Source organism: Lottia gigantea (genome assembly GCF_000327385.1).
Source record: "Lottia gigantea unplaced genomic scaffold LOTGIsca_40, whole genome shotgun sequence".
NCBI lineage: Eukaryota > Metazoa > Mollusca > Gastropoda > Lottiidae > Lottia > Lottia gigantea.
In genome coordinates this window covers 133097-154108 of record NW_008709380.1, presented here as the reverse complement: position 1 = coordinate 154108, position 21012 = coordinate 133097, and the positions used below count along the sequence as shown (strand labels likewise).

The 21012-nt window shown below is 31.2% G+C and overlaps 1 protein-coding gene across 1 annotated transcript; it reads right to left on the bottom strand.

Moving 5' to 3' along the window:
* Window positions 1-13823: 13823 nt before the first annotated feature.
* Window positions 13824-18821, bottom strand: LOTGIDRAFT_122357 (hypothetical protein; the record flags this gene model as incomplete). Its single annotated transcript, XM_009059978.1, has 9 exons — window positions 13824-13958; window positions 14258-14370; window positions 14618-14714; window positions 15051-15155; window positions 15458-15577; window positions 15925-16089; window positions 16292-16441; window positions 18381-18497; window positions 18639-18821. 9 exons carry the CDS (start codon window positions 18819-18821, stop codon window positions 13824-13826), a joined length of 1185 nt encoding a protein of 394 aa, XP_009058226.1.
* Between the last annotated feature and the right edge of the window lie 2191 nt (window positions 18822-21012).

Below are 21012 nucleotides of genomic sequence, written 5' to 3'. Positions count from 1 at the left end.
TATCTTAATAGAACAGTAATTCTAATAGAGTAAGGGTTATCTTAATGGTAGTCTTTATAGAGTAATATAATAATAGTAATGGTAATCTTAATTAATATAATAATAGTAATTAGTATTAAGTATATTGATAATATAACATCGTTAAGACAAAGTAATGAAATTGTTATGTATGGTTGGGAAATTTCAGTTACATAATCTAAGACGATAAAATCTATAAAGATATTTCACTGAAAACAACTTTAACTTCTTATATTTACATTTATCTTAATATTTCTTAAAAATAAACAGAAAATATTCATCATAGAATGAGATGAAATGCAGAAATAAAGCCAAGCAAAGAGTTCACACAGGTAGGTTGGTGTTCACACTCAAGGGGTAATGTTCAACAATAATCCACACCTTTTAGTGTTCATACTAAACGAAACTTTACTAACAAATTTATCTTTATCTTTTTCTTCTGATTTTCTGCAGTAAAATTCAAACAATCAAATGAATGATGGTTTGTCTACAATCAAAACTAGATTTCACACACTCTTGGCATTCAAACTTCAAAGTTTCTACACCAAACTTAATTCAAAACACACCAGGAAATTCAAAATTATAGCTCCTAAATAAATTTCATATAAACTATAATCATACAAATCAACAATTTTTACTTGATTTTATATGAAAAATTTAAATTTCGGGGTCAAAGTTCGGAGGTCAAAGTTTGGAAGTCGAAGGTTAGTTAACAAGCATGCGTAATGTGTATAATATCAAACCTGAAATTGATATCGTGTTTATCACTAGAACCACGACGGTTGTCCGTAAACGGTTGATATGGTTCAACTTTTTGCACTGGCTGATAATCAAAAGTTCTGAATAATAATTAAAGACAAGTTTTAAATATTTTGATATTTGAAAGAAAACAAAACAAACTTTTTAAAATAATTTATTTCAGAATATATAATAACACAACATGCAAAAATCACGTCTATGAGTTGACATGTGAAAGTAAACCTTATTTTATCTTTTTTCATAAAAGAGTCTTGGTAATTGTCATGATGATATTGTGGTGTAGTAGACTGAGGGTTAAGTTGTTGACTACAAAAAATACAAAATACAACATAGAATTAATTAAAATTATTACATCATTAATTATATTAAGATTATCATGATTAATGAGGATTCATACAAATAGAATAAATGATATATTATACTGAGAAATCATTAATTTTTATAGGAGCTCAATTTCATGGTTTTTGTTGATCAGAAAGCATTTTAATACATGAATAATGTTAATTTATTTTGAAGGAAATAATAATAGGGTGAAGACAGTTAGATTAGTTTGGATAATGAGAAACCCAACTGTTTACACCCACATCTAAAGTACAAGTACATAAAAATCAATGTCCATGAAAATGAAGGATTTCACAGTATATTATTCTACTCAAAACATTTAAATATAAGGTATTATTTACATAATTTATGAGGGTCAGAAGTATACTGTCAGTAATGTTAATTGATTAAAAGGGAAATTTATTAACAAGTTGTAAGCAACAATATATCTACAACATAAATGATACAAAGTTACACAAAGTGTGATCTTCTTAATGGCCATTCATTTTTGCCTCATCATCAAAATATAATCTTCTGACCTTACTTTGTGTAACAGACTGATATATAAGATATTGTTAGTTACAATAATATATCAGAGCTATATTGACCTGTGCTGTGGTTTCCGTGTATTAAATAAAGAAGGAAAACTGGCACGTAATGACTCAGGACTTGGTGGTGGATTGTCAAACGCTCTAGAAAATAGTCATAATTTCATTCAACTGTGAAAATATTTCTGTAGCTTTTACACCTGATAGTGGTCATTCAATGATCAAAAGGTCTGAAGTTTAGATAAAACCTTCAAGGTGACCATTTTGTTGCTATCAAAATATGGCTATAGGTCATATACAACATGACAGTCAGATAGTAATAGCACTCACTATAAATAGATTGATCCTACCTCATGGACGGCTGCCGAAAATCTTGAGAAGTTTGTTGTTCCTCCAAGGGCACGAAAGGTCTGAAATGATTCAACAAACATAAGCGATTTCTTACTAAAATCTTAACCTTCTCTATTAAGATAGGCTGAGTTCCAGCAAGGTTTTTTTCTATTTTTACACTAGGGTAAGAAAAGGGTGCACATTATATTCTCAATTATACAGTACATCAACAGTATAAATCTAAGTTTAATATGAAGGTACAAACCTTGCTGTTACATTATCTTGATTACCCTGTGGATATGAGGCTCTGTTACTAAATGGTGAAATATACTCAGTTTTTTCTTTGATTGGAATTTCACTGGAACTAAAAAATGGTACAGAAATTAGTCAAATAGTAATATACAGAGGTTATGTATTCACACTGTGTCAAGTTATGTTCTACCATTTATGTGTAAGCTCTTGAATGCTTTGGAAACAATCTCAGTAGTGACTTTCTTTGTGACAGTGGCAGCAATGAATGGCTTAATCCCTTTTTGTTAGAACTAATTCAGAATGCATTCTATGATTAACTCACCGAACTTCTCTTCTCTTAGCAAATGGAGACAAGCTTCCTTGTTTCGAGACTCTTGGCTTGTATTCTGGTGACTCTTCTTTACTTTCAAAATTTCTGAAAACAATAATTGCATTCTTGCATTGCTTGGTTTAAAGACTCCTGAAGACTGGGATATCCCATTGCCTATTAAACATCATGCAGGCAACACATTTGAATGGTGTTTGTTAAGTTGTGGTATTGGCAATCAAATAAGTGCTTCATAATACCTTTTAGCTTGAGAAAAGTTTGGCAACATTTCATCATCCTCCTCCCTATCCAGACTATTCTGGCGATACGTACTCATTGGTTGACTAGCTTTCTCACTTATTCTGAAACATGGTTAGGAAATATTACAAGACTATCTCTCATATACAATATTACTCTGTACATACAAATATGGTTGATTAACTTATACAACTTAGACACACCTTAGACACCTCATAATACTGAATTCTATGGACTAATTCATTGTAATTTGTAGTAGTTGTAATGAAACAAAAAGAAATGAAGGACTTAGAATTTACCTATGAGGTTGTGAATAAGTTGGTTCTCTTCTCCGTTCACCAGGAGGAGGTTGAACATCAAAAGGCACAAAAGGTCTGAAAAATAATAAGCAATTTTTAAAATAATCATCTTAACTTTATTGATTTTGACATCTTAATGACTTGAGTATTTGCTCTCAATTGCATCAGTGCTCTATTCAATGAACGTATTGCAATAACACTATCAGAACTTACTTAGAAGTGACTATTGTTTCTTGTTTTAACTTGGGAAAACTTGGTCTATTATGGGTAAATTTCTTGATATCTGTCTGTTCATCAATAGGTGATGGTACTTCAGTTGGTCTGTAATAAAAATGATAGGCTTATGATAGATTTAAAATCCTGCTTGATCAAAAGATAATTTAGAATAAGACAGTGAGATCTGACCACAAATATGTATCAATAATTTTAACAGTACCGGTATGTTAACATTCCAATGTCCATGGATTTGCTTCCAGAAGAACTCATATAGGCTTATGAAACCGTATGTTGATGCCCTATTAAAACAAGAAACTATCCCCATTGTTGTCCCTGCAACAAAAATTCAAATGCCTGTGTATCTTTTCACTTTGAGAGCAAGATTATAACAAATGCCAATAGTACCTGAATTCTCTACGTTGAGAAAATGGAGAAGAACTACTAGCTTTAGGTGGTCTTCTTCTGACTTCCTCAGGTGATGGTGGAGGTTCATAACTTCTGTAACACACAATTACATGTTTCAAGTGATTTAGCTAATAGGTGTTCTGATATCTGGACAATTTCTATTGAATCCACATCAACTTTATTGAAGGAACAAAGTGCAGATCTTTGTTGTTAAAATATGAAGAAAGGTCCATAAAAATTTCTGGTATGTGTGAATGAGAATATTGCTTTATTCGATTGAACTGTGCTCATGGCCAAAGGATTATTCTGATATTGTCTTGAGTTGAAAAATAGTAGAGTATCCACCTTCTAGTAAGAGGAAATGGTGAGACAGTTGACTCATGTTGAGGTTCTTGGTGTCTACTCGGTTGTTGGTACCCTGTCATAGATGGTTTCTCATATTGCGGTTCTTGGTGTCTACTTTGCTGTTGGTAGACTGGCTCTTGTAGTCTACTTGGTTGTTGGTAGATTGACTCTTGGTGCCTACTTGGTTGTTTGTAGACTGGCATAGATGGCTTCTCATTTTGAGGTTCTTGGTGTCTACTTGGTTGTTGGTAGACTGGCTCTTGGTGTCTACTTTGTGGTTGGTAGACTGGCATAGATGGTTTGTCTTGGTGAGGCTCTTGGTGTCTACTGGAGTGATGGTAGATTGGCATCGATGGCCTCTCAAATCTATAATGAAACAAATCCTTGGATTAGAAAATAAATCATTTTATATCCATTAGTGTTTTTTTTTTCTAATATTACTTCTAGATGTCATTTAAAGAATAAATCCATGGATATTTTTGATCAAGCGTCTTTTTTGGATATGAAAAGGATTCTTTCTGTAAGTAGCTTCCTTTAATATGTAAGAGCAACAAAAATGCCTGTTATTTAGCACACTCCACAGAAAAATTCAAAATACCTTTTTTGTTGAGAAAAGGACATAGGTTCACTAGAATAATCTTTCTCTAAACTTCTTTGTCTGTGTAATACTGGTTGTGTTTGTTGATGTTTTGGCACACTATAAAATACGGTTAAAAACATGAGGTCCAGACCCACTTACAGGTAGCGATAAAATACAGTTGAAAGATAGTGTCAGTACAGATCTTTATGTATATGAACAAAGTAATCAAGCTCATTGAATATACAAACAATTACCTGGCTTGTTGGAAAGCAGCTAATTCTTCTTCTAGTTTACTAGTGTCCATATCTACCATACTTTTAGGTCTGGTTGTTTCACCAGTAGCATGTTTCTGAACATATCTACAAATTTCAAAATTCTTTGTTAGTAAGTTTTTAATAAAGATAATGTTTGGTGCGTTGTGTAGCTAATAGATTGTAATGTATACCATCATATTTTATTACAGAAATGTAAATTAGTTATTATACATCCGAATATCAAATCCTCAAATCTCTATTTTACCAATAATACCATGTTCATACATAATCAGTACATTGGATGTTGCTTAATCAACTTTCACAAACTAACTAAGATAAGAACCCATCACTACCATTTGTTTGAGGAAAGGTAAACAATTGAGAATTTGATATGACATATGAACAATACATAATATTAAAAGATGTTAAAATGTTATAGATAATATACAAGAGACCTTTTAGCTTGGTTAAAAGATGGATTGAGTTCTTCTTCGGGATTATAGTTCTCAGCATCACCTTTTCGTCGTTGTTGTGCTTGTTTCTTTAATGATCTACCAGATGGAAGAACTGATCGTCAAAATTCACGTTGAACGAAACTTTTTTCATGCGATTATTTATGATTACATATGAACGTTACAGTTAGAAGAGTATTAATACACATCATTATTGTATATTTCATATATATATATATAAACTAAGCTTCTACTTAAAATATAGATTATAGTTAATAATAACACACATAAATAATGGACGCAAAATTTCTGTCCTTAAACACAAAGAAATTTTTAACAATATTATCATTACAACAGATAAAACCAGAGCACAAATTGCGAGAATCATCTTGTGAGAAAATATTTCAAACTATAAGATTGACTTCTTAGAAACACTATACACATTGCACTGATATGGAATAGATAAAAATTGATGGAAAATCGTAAATGATGGACAGAGCTAATGGATGGATAATGACAGAAGAAAGCTAGGATTGACTCATTTTTTATGAAGGACCTATAATGGTTATGAGGTTACACTCTTCTCTTATAGATAGAAATGGTCTATGGAATGAATGACAGAGGTAAAAACCACACACAATATCTAATGCCTCACACCATGCAACCAAATCAAACTACTAGTCTTATGATAAGACATAAGGCATAGTCCATAGGCACAGGACAAGGCATGGGAAAAAGCAGACTCTAAAACACAATCAAATTTTTCTGCCAGTATTCCCAAAATATTCGTATATACATTTGGCCTAGTCTAATTTAAAGACACATTGCATAGTCTCCAAGACATGAAGAGAAACAAGAAAATATTAGTATTTCAAATTGACACCTTCTCAAAATATTTTGGGGTCCTCTATGCCTATGGTCTAGTCTCATATGATAAGATGAATCGAACCTGGCTAATGAACGTTCTAGAATAGGTGAACTAGGCATTGTTTTCTTAACATTATTACTAACTGGTGGTAATCCCTTCACTTTTGGTCTAAATATAGATATCATAGAACATATCATAACGAGCTTATCAATCATAAAATAGAGCAGTTAAAGGGACAGATGCACCATTTTTTTGACCAATCGAACTTTTGTCCCAGAAACAGGATCTTTTTTTTAGCTAAACCAATCAGTAAAAGTGTTAACAGTTCACTGTCGAAATTTGTGTGTCCAGAATGTCAAAATGACGATTCATCAATTTTAGATACTCTGTGCTGTGGTATATAGAAAAAACAATATAGGAAAAGTGAGTAAAATTTTTAGTTCAAAGTATTTTTAAAGGAATTATGCGATTTTCATACATTTCTAGTACTTCTGAACACTATTTACATCTATTCAAGATTAAAATCAACCCCCTAAAATGGCACCTGTCCCTTTAATAGCCATTCAAAACGTTGCTGAAACTCTTTCTCTGAGTAAATAAATGTGCTTTATGATGTCTGATTTCCTTAAAGTTAATAACAGATGGATGGTACTGCAGAGCTATTGGTCCATATGCTTTGCTTCAAAAATACATTTGTGATTTAAAGTGGGTGTGTCTTTTTTAATGTAAAATACTACAACTAGATATTGAAAAAGTTCCCAATGAAATGAAATGTCCATGCTATATATGTGATGTTTATCCTTTACATATGATTCCAATTTGGGTTAATTCTTGTCAAGACCCTGAGTTACTGCTCTAGCTATAGCTCTAGCTCTAGCTTATAAAATGAACCCATCCAAACCTGTTCAGAGTTTCTTCCTGCCAATCCAAAATGTCCTTTTCATTTTCAAACAAACTTTTTCTAACATTGATACCCTCATGGGATGATGATTTACCAATAGGACGTCGATATCTTTAGGAAAGAATTTTATTTATTTAAAATGTATGGATATTTAAGAAAGGAATATTAGTATGGTCATGTGATATATGTAACAGCCAATCAGAATGAACCTTGACACTAAGACAAATTAGGTACTAGTTATGTGGAACCTCAGAATGAAGGGTTGATAAATTCAACGCATATTGAAATTCGTTTTAGAAAAAAAAACATGATCGGTGGCGATGAAATAACAAATCACTGCAATGTAGTCAACATGATTTGAAAAAACTCTGTAAACGAAACACTATTTAACGATCACACATATTCATAATGCAAAATAACAATAACATAATAAACAATATCCAACAATTTTCAAATCTTTTAGTAAACAAGATGATAAAATGACGTTTTGAAACCAACAAGATGATGATTTCATGCCTCAATGTAAACAAACAAACAAACAAGACACAATCTTCCAGACCTTATTCTCTCTCTTTCCTTCTCGTAAACAGTGGCTGGGGCAGGTTCAGTTGGTTTCACTTCGAGATTCCTGTAATTATTCAAATTGTGTTGACCCTTTTCATACTTTCAGAAACCGATACTATCTTATCTTTCCAAGATATATTCATACATCAGGAATATCTCAAAAGCTTTGAAGTACAGAATCTTTAAAATTGTTTATGGTTTAAATAACCACTTCTACTACCTCAAAGCATGGTGAAATGTTACTGAATATGAATAAATATCTTTCTGGTTCTACTTGTACTTTAGTTTTGATGACAGTTTGATGGCTGGAAAATTTAACTACACTACACTACACTATTATTCTGTCATTACCATGGAAACTCATTGAAATATCAGGGTGAAATCTTGGATGAAAAAACTGTCTAGAAATAAAAGCAAGACCTTTTCACTGTCTCCTTAATTTGCATGAAAGGTGATCTAGAATCTTCTGGTTCTGACTGGGTCTGGAGGTTGGGTTGTTCAGGATGGTGATGCTCATAGGATCTGAAGGGGAAAGGATTGGATACTAAATTATATTGGTATCTTTTGGTACTACAGTCCCTAATTGGTTGATCTAGAAGTACCTATATTCTATTATAGTGCAAGCTTAAGGGATTCGATTTAAGGGTACTATTGTCCTCCATTGCTCTAACCCTTTTCTGATCTGAAGATAAGGGGTTGGGTACTTAGGGAAAAACTATATTACTGACTGGGCAAAGATCAAAAATGGATACTTGGTTCTCAAAGGCCTTATTTCCTAATGACATATATGTCTTATTGGCCACACAAAACTCAGGTTAAGATGAATCAACAAAAAAAAAGTGTTCTAACGAGCACATATAGAAAATGTTCCATTAACGTGATAAAAATGGTGGTAAACAGCAATAAATTTGGTGCTTTAGCAAAATCGTGATTGAAATAATAAGCAGAAAGACCCTGCAAATAAAAATAAGAAAGAGAGAAAGAAATTAAGAAACTTAAGAAAGAAATAAAGAACAAGACGAAAGAAACAAGAAAGAATGAAGTTAAAGAATAGAAGCAGAAAGTGTATACAAAATCTGAGAGATATATTGATATAGTATAAGTATTTGGCCATACAAGAAATACTACATCCATATCTCAAGAAAGTTGGATTTCTATCTATCAAAACAAGTAAATCACAGAACACTGGACACCATGCTGTGATCAAACCTTGGAGGGTCAGGTGTTAGAGTTCCAATAGGTTCATAGTTATAATAGTTAGATGTTTGACCATATACAGGCGTGTAATATTCTAAATCTAGGTCATCTAGATCATCATCACTACAAAATTAACCACTAGGTTCAAATTCTGATTTAAAACAGTAACTTATTGGTAAGATGATAACTAAGAAATGATAAGGATAAAGATGGGATGGATATCTAAAATTTGACTGTCACCATAATTAAATGCTATGAATAATTGATTTTTAAGATAAATGGATATGTCTTGCAGATGTCAATAAGATTTATGAATAACTTTCTAGTATTAGAGAAAATCTGTTGTGGTGTTATTCGAAATAGGCTCTATATTTTTTAATTTCTTGAAATTTCCTCACAATGAAATTTTTATAAGCCTTTTATATACAAATATACAAAACTCCCTATTTCATTATCAGAATTCACAGGAGATTTGGTCCTTAAACATGAAGATCACACCATGCCCACAGCACAAGTTATTATTATCAAACCTGAGTGTTTCTGCTTGCCATTCAGTAATATCTTGATCATTTAAAGTGTCTGGTAAGTCATCGTCTGATTCAGACACTATAACATCACGGTAACGTCTAGCAGGTCTAGGTCTACAATGGGGGTTAATAAAAGGTTAACATGTTACATGAATAAAATGATATCTACCAACAATACACACAAAACCATTAAGTATCTGAAAGGAAAATGTTTTGTTAGCAGTGATCAAGAATCTACATAAAACACTCACATCTTCTATAATTCTATAAAACATCAATGAGCTCTAGATGAAATGATTAATTACATACTATTTCAAGGACAGTTTTTACAGATGGAATATCAATATTTTGTTAGTAGTGAACAAAGATCTATAAAAACAACCATATCTTCAATAACTAGACCAGTTAAGACCATATAAAATAAATAGTTATATATATTACTATTTATAGATAGTTTGTTTAAAGGGTGGTTATGTTACGGTAATTAATAACTACTTGAAAGTTACCATTGTCTTCAATTCCACATTATGTTAGTATGGATCACAGGAGAGCAGATTTTAATTTGGAATACTGTTTGTAAACATTGATGACTATATACATATTACTGGGTTACTGCAGACAATACAAATTTACCAAGCATAACAAACAACCAATCTCATTTCAAAGATGAATTTTTAGGGTGGTAAGGGAAAAACCCATTAGTAACACTACACATAAGGGTCCTAATACAACGCTTCACTGGACAAATAAATTTTGAAGTACATAATTTTCTGATATCTGGATCTAAGGATCACAAGACAAAACTGGACTAGATCATGACTTAAGAAGTACGCTATTTTTACAACTAGGTAACTTCATGTTTAGTATTAACACATGAACTATGTAAACAACATGCAGCAATATCACTTGGATATTCATGTTAATATTTACTACATATAGATACAGGAGACCATAACTGAATTTCTTAATTCAAGTATAACTTAAAATAAATCATATTGCAACTGAAAATATCAGTTAAAGTCAGACAATTGGACAAATTTTGTACTTGCTTTGAAAAACTGAAAGAAAGCAAAATTTGAGAATGGCAAAAGCATTAAAATATCTTCCCAATACCAGACGTCAAAGAAAAAGAATAGAGTCTTCAGATATATTCTCCCTTATAATTATCATGCTAAGGAAACAAACTGCCAAAAAAAGAAAAAACTGTAACAACCTTACAGACTCTCCTCTGTTTTTAGGAGGCTGTTTTTGCTGTTGTTGTTGTTTTTGTTGTTGAGATTGATGTTGTATTCGTTGACTATCAGTAGCTCTAGAGACAGAATAGAGTAGATAGAAAATAAGAGTGTAAGGTCTTTTTGTCAAAAACAACAATGATCATCATAAATTTATAATTCTAGAACTCTGATTGGCTAATTTTATTTCAGTATTGATTTTAACCAATCAGAAGATTTGAAATGATATTTCTGACAAATAGACCTACAATAGAATGTTAGTAACAGACAGAAGTTGAAATAAAAAATAAAGAAGCTACTAGCTTATATATTCAAATGTTGGAAGCTAAGAGCCATGATATACTTTGAATACTGAAGATAGCAGAATATACTAAAGCATATTGTTGCTAAGGACATTGTGACAAAAATTACATTTCGGAGGTAATGGCATCAGCAAAACAACCATATTGATTTGATGTGAAGCATTACACAACTTCTATATACTAAGAGAAGAAAATATCAGTTATTGAAGAAAATATATAGAAAATATATCAAGTCATTCTATTAGCATATGAGAAATTTACAATGACATAGCAGAATTATATCTATAACAACAATATTTGCAGAATATAATATATGTATAAAACTGTAGGAAAGGCTAAATGCACGCAAAGCAATTAATTTAACAAGGCTTTGGTCATCTCAGATTTAATAAGTAAAACCAAAAGAACCTAAAGGTGCTGTTTCTCCAAAAAATCTTCTGTCAATTTCTGTTGCAAGTATTGTTTTATAAAATCCGAAACTTATGACAAAAAATGTTTCCTTGAGAAACAGGGACCTGGTAATGATGCTGTTTTCATACTTTAAACCATATCACTATAAATCTAATCAACAACCTTACAGCATTAACCCTCTCACAGTTACAATAAGATCTGTGTCATAAAAATATTCCTGAAACTAAAAGGGAATTTTGAGCCAGAGATAAAAAAAAATCAAAGCACATACCTTATTGAGACAAAATCTTCATTGGTACTCAGACGTTTGATATTGCGAATAGAAGCTGGTTCATTAGTAGTGTTGTTATTATGAGTAAAAGTTTCCGTAGCGATAGTATTGGCACGTCTAGGAGCTGATTTTTGATTGTCTTGATTCTGTTTATTTACAGATTTATATGTTGTAATTGTTGGTGCAGAATTTAAAGCACTCTCCTGTAAACAGAAATAATATTTTATGAATTATGAATTTGTTCATGAAACTGAATCTTTAAATATTGAAAAATAATTGAAGAGAAACATTCTACATAATAAAATAATATAAAATTAAAATGTGGTGAAAATTCATTTGATAAGCATCAGAATGTATAAAATTTCGGAAAAAGAGACTGTTTTCTGGATTCATGGTGCACATATTTCATTGTTTGACCATTTTCCAAATTGGTTTGAACCTTGTAAAATTGCTTAGCACTAAGATTTGTACAAAAATATGGAAAAAAAAACTTTCAACTACAGCAACAATACGTGCCTTTTTCTAAAAACATAATTTTATTTCTGAATTAAAAATATAAATAAACTTAAAATATTCTCCTTTACCTTTATCAAAATAAAATGATAAAATAAATTTGATATTAACTATCTCTCTACAAAGCAGTAATTAGAAGGATCAGAAAGATTTTACCTGTTTTTGAACTGCTTTAGATGTGGTAATTTTTGGAGCATTTAATACATTGCCGTCCTGAGAAGCAGAAATGTAAAAAAAGAAAGAAAAAATACAGAACAAATTCAGCAAACAGCGTGCAGTAAATATATTAGACCAAAATTATTTCAACAAATTCAATCTTTTTCACAACACACTATTATATAATTAATGACATTAACATGTGTGTCTGTCAACACAAACGGCAGTAACTCACAAGAACATTTCATAAATATTTATCAATGCCAGATACATTTAACTTTAGTTAGTAAAACCTCATACTAATACGAATATTAAGTAATGGTCTAACAAGATGCATTGACAATTTGTCAACTATGTATTCAGAACAAACATTCTGCTGCAATTTCTGCCAAGCCAGTGCTTACTTCTGCTTACACTACATCATGCATGGTTACAAATATTCAAATTTTGTCATGCACCAATAGCACAGAATCTTTTACCCATTACAACAGATTTTGGAAAAAAAGACACAAAGCAAATTAGAATTTCATTCAAAAGATGACTTCAAGCACAATGACCACCAAAAAGACAACAAATAAAATCTTGAAGATAATTTCATGGATGATACGAAAAGATTGAATGCATTAAGATATTTTTGGTCCAGAAACAGAACAACACTATGAATATCAAACATGCACTATGATATATACCAACATGAACTATGATATATACCAACATGAACTATGATATATACCAACATGCACTATGATATATACCAACATGCACTATGATATATACCAACATGAACTATGATATATATCAACATGCACTATGATATATACCAACATGCACTATGATATATACCAACATGCACTATGATATATATCAACATGCACTATGATATATACCAACATGCACTATGATATATACCAACATGCACTATGATATATACCAACATGCACTATGATATATACCAACATGCACTATGATATATACCAACATGCACTATGATATATACCAACATGAACTATGATATATATCAACATGCACTATGATATATACCAACATGCACTATGATATATACCAACATGCACTATGATATATACAAAGTTCAAGAAAACAAAGGCTAGCACAGTTTGGAATGCATTTCAGGTGAAATTGCTTTTCTTTCAGTTTCTTTTGCTCAAAAACAGATGTGTCATTTGTTCAAATTTCTCAAAAATTTTGGGAAAAAGTGTTCATAAAGATATTTTTTTATCTTTTTCTATTTAAAAGAGATATCTAGTGTTTATAAAGTAATATCAATATTTATATCAACTCTTTAAAATAGTTTTAAAATATTTTACATTGTTTACATTAAATATGAAAGTTTTTTCTTTAACTTTTTAACAGCTGCCAATGACAACAACATAGGTTCTTAAGCATAAGGCTTGAGATATTCTTCAGAATATAGGCAAGTTGACTAACACAATCAGACATTGACATCAGGTGAAAGCATTTGATAAGGAAAATAACTTAAGCACAAACTAAGACACATAAAGATAAATGCAGACACGATCTAGCAAGCTTTAATACTTACAGCTACTGAGACTAATATAGGATCACGGTTCTGTCCTGTTATCCATTCATCAGGACCTAATGATGGAATGGTTCCATGTGTTGGTGGATAAATATCTTCTTGGAATTTATCAGACTGAAATATATCAGAAATAGAATTGAATAGTGCAATAAGATGATGAATTTATCATTAAAGATATAGAATATGTTATGATAGACCACACACTGATGAGATATTATCAACCATCCAGTTCAAATATGATGAAAACGCAAATTTCTACCACAATAAGACTTGTGAATCCCCAAGCTTGTGCACGAAGTCTATTTTGAAAGCAAACGAATCATTATTTTGTTGTTAGAGTCCTCAGTGGTCAAACCCCTCAGACGGACCCTGTGAATATCTTGAAAAGTAATAATATTGCATTGAAATCTTACTTTTCTAGGACATATCATTGAGATCGGTTCAATCAGATTTTTGGCTGCGTGTAATTTATAAAACCTTAAAACTTCACATTTTGATACATCACAGCCTCTCTTTGGCATCATACCTGAAATTTAAAAATTACGATATTGCATATAGTTTCTACCCTATATTCAGAATTTGAAATGCAGATCTTATGTTCAAGGTCCTGAATAAATCCTTATGGGCCTAGCAACTTTGATAAAATCATCTTGCTTCACTGTTCAGTCAACTCAGTTGTAAATGGTACTAGAAGTCTGAATCAGATCGCTGTTAAGATTGATTGGCAGCACATAACACAGCACATAACACATGAATATACATTTCTTTTTTACCTAGACTTCTCTGTGGGGTTGAAGATTGATAAGCATTTAGGAAATGAATGTAAGGTTCTTCAGAAGCTATTTCATAATATCTTATATTACCATTTCCCTAAAAAATAATTTTGAGAAATGTGTGACTAGGGCATGAGATTCATCTTCTTAAAATTTTCATCGAATATAAAAAACTGAGCCAAAAATCTTATTTAAAATGGATCTGAATTTTGTGTCCATTCTGACCACAACTTGGATCACTTTGGACCAAATATGTTGGGTTGTTTTTGTCATGGATCTCTTTTAGCTATAACCAGACTGTTTTAATACAACCACTCTTTAATTGTGCAGCCTAAAATAAGAATCAACTGTAAGATTTTACTTAAATAACACAGACCAGATTTAAAATATTATCTCTTCAGGATATAAACTTAATAATGAACAGCAATCTTACCTTGCCAGCTAAATAAACTATATTTAAATCAGGATCATAATAAGGTAATAATATACCACTGTCATAATCTATTGTATTTCGAACTAAATGTGAATTCATTTTTCTCTGTAAAATAAAATAACAGTACACAAACAGATCTAAGCATTATGAAATAGAGTGTACAATGAGGGAAAATCTCTAAGGCAGAAACAGAACCATTTCAATGATTTTTAAATTTGATTTCCAAAAACCGTGGGACAATTTCACCATGTTTCGTCAAAATCGATCAAATTTCATGCCGTCTAGAGTGTTTATGAGCAATTGTGGATGAAGAAACAGACAGATCGAGATAAACTTATGCAACGACAACATATGCTCCACAATTCATGTGGGCAAATAAAAGCCAAGTTGTAAGTAAGTGTACATACCACATCCCATAATGCATATTGTCTATCACTAGATCTAGAGAAACCTGCTGTAAATATATGTCTATTATCTTTAATAAACACACATTTAGATGGTTTAGCTCCCCCGTGACCTTCTGCTTCCTGAAAGAGAAAGAAAAGACATCAAATTTATTCCATATCGGCCAAAAATGAGTTTAAATGTACTTATAGGTACCGGTAGTCTGCTGGAGTCCATGTTAAGCCGTAAAAGAAATCCTGAAAATCCGGAAAAAATCCAAGACTTTTGTTTCACTCCATCCCCTTTGACCTGTGTCACTGGGATTGAACCCTGGACTCTTACGCTAAATCACTGAGCAACTATCGATAATTAAACCTAAGTGACCCTTACCCAAATAATCTGCCATGCATAATACTCTTACAAATGAACTTGGATTGCATTATCAGCAATTCAACAAGAATATTAGTGTAAGGAGTTATCTAATATTTACCACTGCCACTGTAGCCATTCTAGGATCTATAATACGTAGATGTTTATCTTTACAAGTAGTAGAGAATAGACTGCCATCATTATTCCAGGATAGAGAGAATATAGTATCATTATGACAATCTATTATATTAACAGGTTCAGCTTGTTCTACATTCCATACTACACACTGTAAATATCAATTTTATTATAATTAGTTAATAACACTAGATAACAAACCATTTCATATAAGCAGGTCTGAAAGGTTTCAAAATCGAGGAGACTCACATGAGTTTTAAGGCCTGTACTTGTGTCTGTATTTATATATGTCTCATGAAAATAATTAACAATCTAAAGAAACCTCAATGGATTTACAAAATGAGGAAACTTACTTTATAATCTAAGCTAGCAGACAGTAGAATATTTTCAACTGAAGGATGCCAGTCCATGTAGGTAACTTTACGAGTATGACCATGTAAATCTACCAACCAATCTGATAAATTACTATGTAAACCACCATTAGGTATTTCCCATAATTTTATCTGTAATAAAGCACAAGAAAGTAAAAATTACTCTTCATATTCTGTTCATTTAATAGAATACTTCTATTTAATGTAAAGCCTAAATTTTGTGTTAATCTGTCGGTAATAAAGGGGCAAAAACTTTGCAAATCTCTTGTAACAACAGTCCTAAAGAATTTCATGCTCTAGAAAGAGGAAACTAAGGAGCCCCTAAGACGCAATCTTCCATCGTTAAAACGAAATATTTATAAAAGTACGGAAAATTGCGCCTAAGGGGCTCCGTAGGAAACAGACAATTATGCCTTTACTTTCTTTGAAAGTGTATGACTGGACTGACTGGACATATTTTATGCCTTTTAACATGTATAGATCAGATCATATTTGTGTAAGGTATTGATGAGAACAGTCTTATAAGAGCACTGGCTTATGTCATGAAATATTTGTTTAATACCACAGAAATAATGTTACTTTTGATCTCGACTTTAACATATTTCAAATTTTTCATAGATATATATATCTTATATATTTGTCATGGCTTAATTTGAAAAACTCACAAGAGATTTGCAACTTCACTGTAGAGATACTTAAGAACGTTAAGCCAGACATGACTGGCAATACAAACGAAACAATAGTTCTGATTTAGACCAATACTATTAGTACAATGACTTGCATGATAGAAGGTAGAAGTCAATATTCAGTGCAAGCGTGTGAAGTGTGTAATGTTTAGGTGTTTATGCAGTATTAACAAACACACCCTCTCTTAAAATAGTTTGTTATTTTAATGTAGTAGTTGTGTAGATTCTCACTTATTTACACAGTACAGTGTTCACAATATAATAGTACATATAGACTGTAATTTACAGATATTGTAATGTCACTATGTTCCATGTTGAAAATATCTAGCTTGATGAGAAATTTTATGATTCCTGTTCTAAATTAAAAACTTAGTGCTAATGATCCGAACCACTAAACAAAACCTGACATCCAAAACAACAGTTTGGCCAGACATTGTTAGCAGCTACTGAACTTTTCACATAAGTATATCAATTGTAAAGTGGTATCAGGTGTCTATAAGAGTAAGCATACCCCTACCTGATGCCACACCTGCTGTTTCTACTCAAAATCATTTCACACTTTGAATAGAAGAGCAAATTGTTCAGTGGTTAAATGTTAAATACTGGTAAGAATGCTTGTTTTCAAACTTCTTGTCCAATTTAATGTTTATCTCATGATCATGAAATGTCTTGATTTTTGTGGATTATCATGTTCTGTCTAGACAATATGTCATATTAGTGAAATTAACTTTTCTAATTTACAAATACATGTCAGAATGTCTATCATGGTTGTGTCCTCCCATCAACAATCTTAATTCGTTTGTTATCTTTACATTTTGTGCAAATGTCTTGCAAGATGAATTACAAAATTTTAAGTAGTGCATGAAACTCTGAATAGCAAATTATTTCTGGTTAAGATATCTTTCACTTCTGATAACAATCCTTCTTCAGTTTCCAAAATAAAATGACTTTTAATTTTAATCTCTTTCTTATTCTAAAGTGTGTTCATTGAAAGTCAAAATGTCTTCAAGTGTTGACAGGCGTTAACTAACAACTCTTGAAATTCCGTGGTTTTATCACAAGAGTTAGTTACAAGGGCTTTCCAAACTGAATAATCTATTAAATTATACTATGATTCTGATGTTCACCAATTGAAATATTCACGAGCCTTATCTCAAAAAATTTGATAACATAAAAACCAGATTTTAAGAAGATTGGATAATAAAACTAAATTTAAAAACAAATTTTAGTGATTGATCAATCAGATAACATGGTCACTTAATTCATCTAAATCAAATCAAGAATTCTTACTCTTAATTGTTGCTTGAAAACAAGCAAAAACCAAAACTGTCGTTCATAATGGACATGTTCTAAAGAACAGGCATAAGAGTTCTTAAAAGTCTTACCGAAGAATCATCTGAACAAGAAGCAATGATATCATCATTAAATGGACTCCATTTTATATCCATAATTGCTCCTGAATGACCACATACTTTAGGTTGATTGATATCTATTCTTCCTGGCTGAAAACACAATGGAATCTCATAAAGTAAGTTTAAAATATCAATCCAAAATAGCATTTCAAAATATGCAAAATTATATTATCATAACATTATACATCTTATTAGCTATGTAGACTGTTAATAGTTAATATTACAACTTACCTTATCTGTGGGTAAAACAAGAAATGTTCCTCCACCAGCGCTTTCTGTTACAACAGCTATACTTTTAGGATTGACTGCACAAAAATTACTGTCATGAGCATTTCTGGTAATCCGCACATTTTCAAAACATTGTTCTTTTCGATAAGGACTACCATACACATGGCGGAATTTAGTACTCCGCATCTTAAATGCCATCTGAAAATTGAAAGAAAATATGTCAAACGTCTCAAACAGCACAAATGTGTATTTACATTTGAAAACGTCACCTAATCTTTCAAATATTGACAAATTTTAAACAGCTAATACAATTTTTTCTTTAAAGTGAAACAGTTTTTTGGTATAAAATAAACATTTAAGGAAAATAAAATTATCGGAACATTTGTTTATCAATTAGTTTAGTCCATTTTCCCAATAACCAACAACATTAGCTGAGTTTTTGCAGCAAATATAGTGAAATACTGTGAATTAGCACTGGTAGAAATTGTTAACATAAAAATAACATGCAGAAATATACACGTTAAAATCAAAAAGTAAGGTAAAATATTACAAAAGTTACGGTAAACCATCATGCGGAGAATGAACAGTCAAGACAATGTCATGCGTTAAAAAAACAGTAGCTTGTTTCCACGGCAAACATCAATGACATGTCAGGGATAACTAGGCCGAAATATTTCTCTAAAACCTAATCTTGTTAAGCTTCATATACTCTTGTTCTCTTATGTCTTCTGCTGCCAGACAAACACACACAATAATAGATCACAATACATCACAATCTTTCACAATAAAACATCTATATCAATAAAACATTGCATATCAAGCATATCAATTTAAACTGTCATTATTTTTTAAACTTTTAACTTATTGTATGATACTTAACTAATTATAATTGCTGATATACTGTTATATTTGAATTATTCTTAATCAGTCATATTTCAATCAATCATTGTTTTTAGTAACAGAATTTGAACTAGTAATTTCATAGGTTAGAATGGAAATTTATATCATGGTCAAAAACACAAATTAAAGAATAAAATTAAATATATTTCAGGTACGAAATGAGTTTGTATAAACCAGTAAGTTGTATAACGCAGAGAAAAATTAATACATTTGGTTGGTTTTTTTAATAAAATTTCATCTGGAGACAAAAATTAATGAAGGGCGAAGTCAATCAAAGTAGTCAGATATGAAAGAAGTCAATGAAGTATGACTTATAAAAATAAATATTTTGAAAAAAAAAATCCAGTTTCAACCAATCTGAATTAAAATCATTGATATCCATTTCCAAACTGACTATAATCATGAGTAGTCAACTGGAACTCTTGATAACAGTGCTGTTAATTTTGTACAATGTCTGATTCACAATTTGTCAAGTACAGATCAAAACAATTGGAACAACCCCTCCCCACCTCCCCTTTCCTAACTCCTGAATTAAGTTAACATGTTTACAAGAGAATTTTATGATTGCAAGGCAAGTATATTGACTCATTTCAATTTGATTTAAGTCCAAGTATGATATTACATATAAACAATATCTATACCACCTCATAGAATAACTAACATTGTTTACAAGATAAATAACCATATTTTTATCTTTAAATAACATAAAATCTAGAAAAATAATGATATTTTAACCATGGGCGTAGTAACATCTCATATCAACTCATAACTAAATATTTATATAATGATTAAAGATCTATCAAAATATCTTATCTCTGTCTCAGTTTGACAAATCATCCTATCATATAATATCCAGTGGCATTGTCTATCAGGGCCTGAAACTCAAGGCATGAAATTCCGACCTTGTTTCAGAAGTTCCAGATTGGTTTGATGATAGGAATTGAATGTAAAATGTCAAATCGTGATGAAAGCTAGGAAATGTAAAAAACAAACATTTTAATACAGGATAACAACTTAGATTCAATGAGATCATTACCAGCTGGTCTTTGACCATACCTCTTGGCAATGATCTTTAACAGATCATCTGTAGCCATTTACAGCCAGGTCTACTGGAATCTTGTTTACTGTACATATACTAGAACCCCAGAATGTAATCAAGCAAATGATGTCTTGTAAGATATCGACACTCTAACTGCTCTAATGTACTGTGCATAAATAAATGGTCAACAGTAAAACTGCACTGTGAAATGCTAAGGACATTTGTACTTTCTGATTGATTTTGTCACAGGCTAGGTGAGAGTCAGCTAGTGTTCCACTATATTAGCCCCTGACATTTAACATAACAGAACAGTGAGATGGAAATAACATAATCATACCATATATATGTCTCTCTTATCTAGGCTTTATAAAATATTTGAAATATTTATCAATAACTGAGTAGAAAGGGAATAAATAGGTCATATTGGTATAAATAATA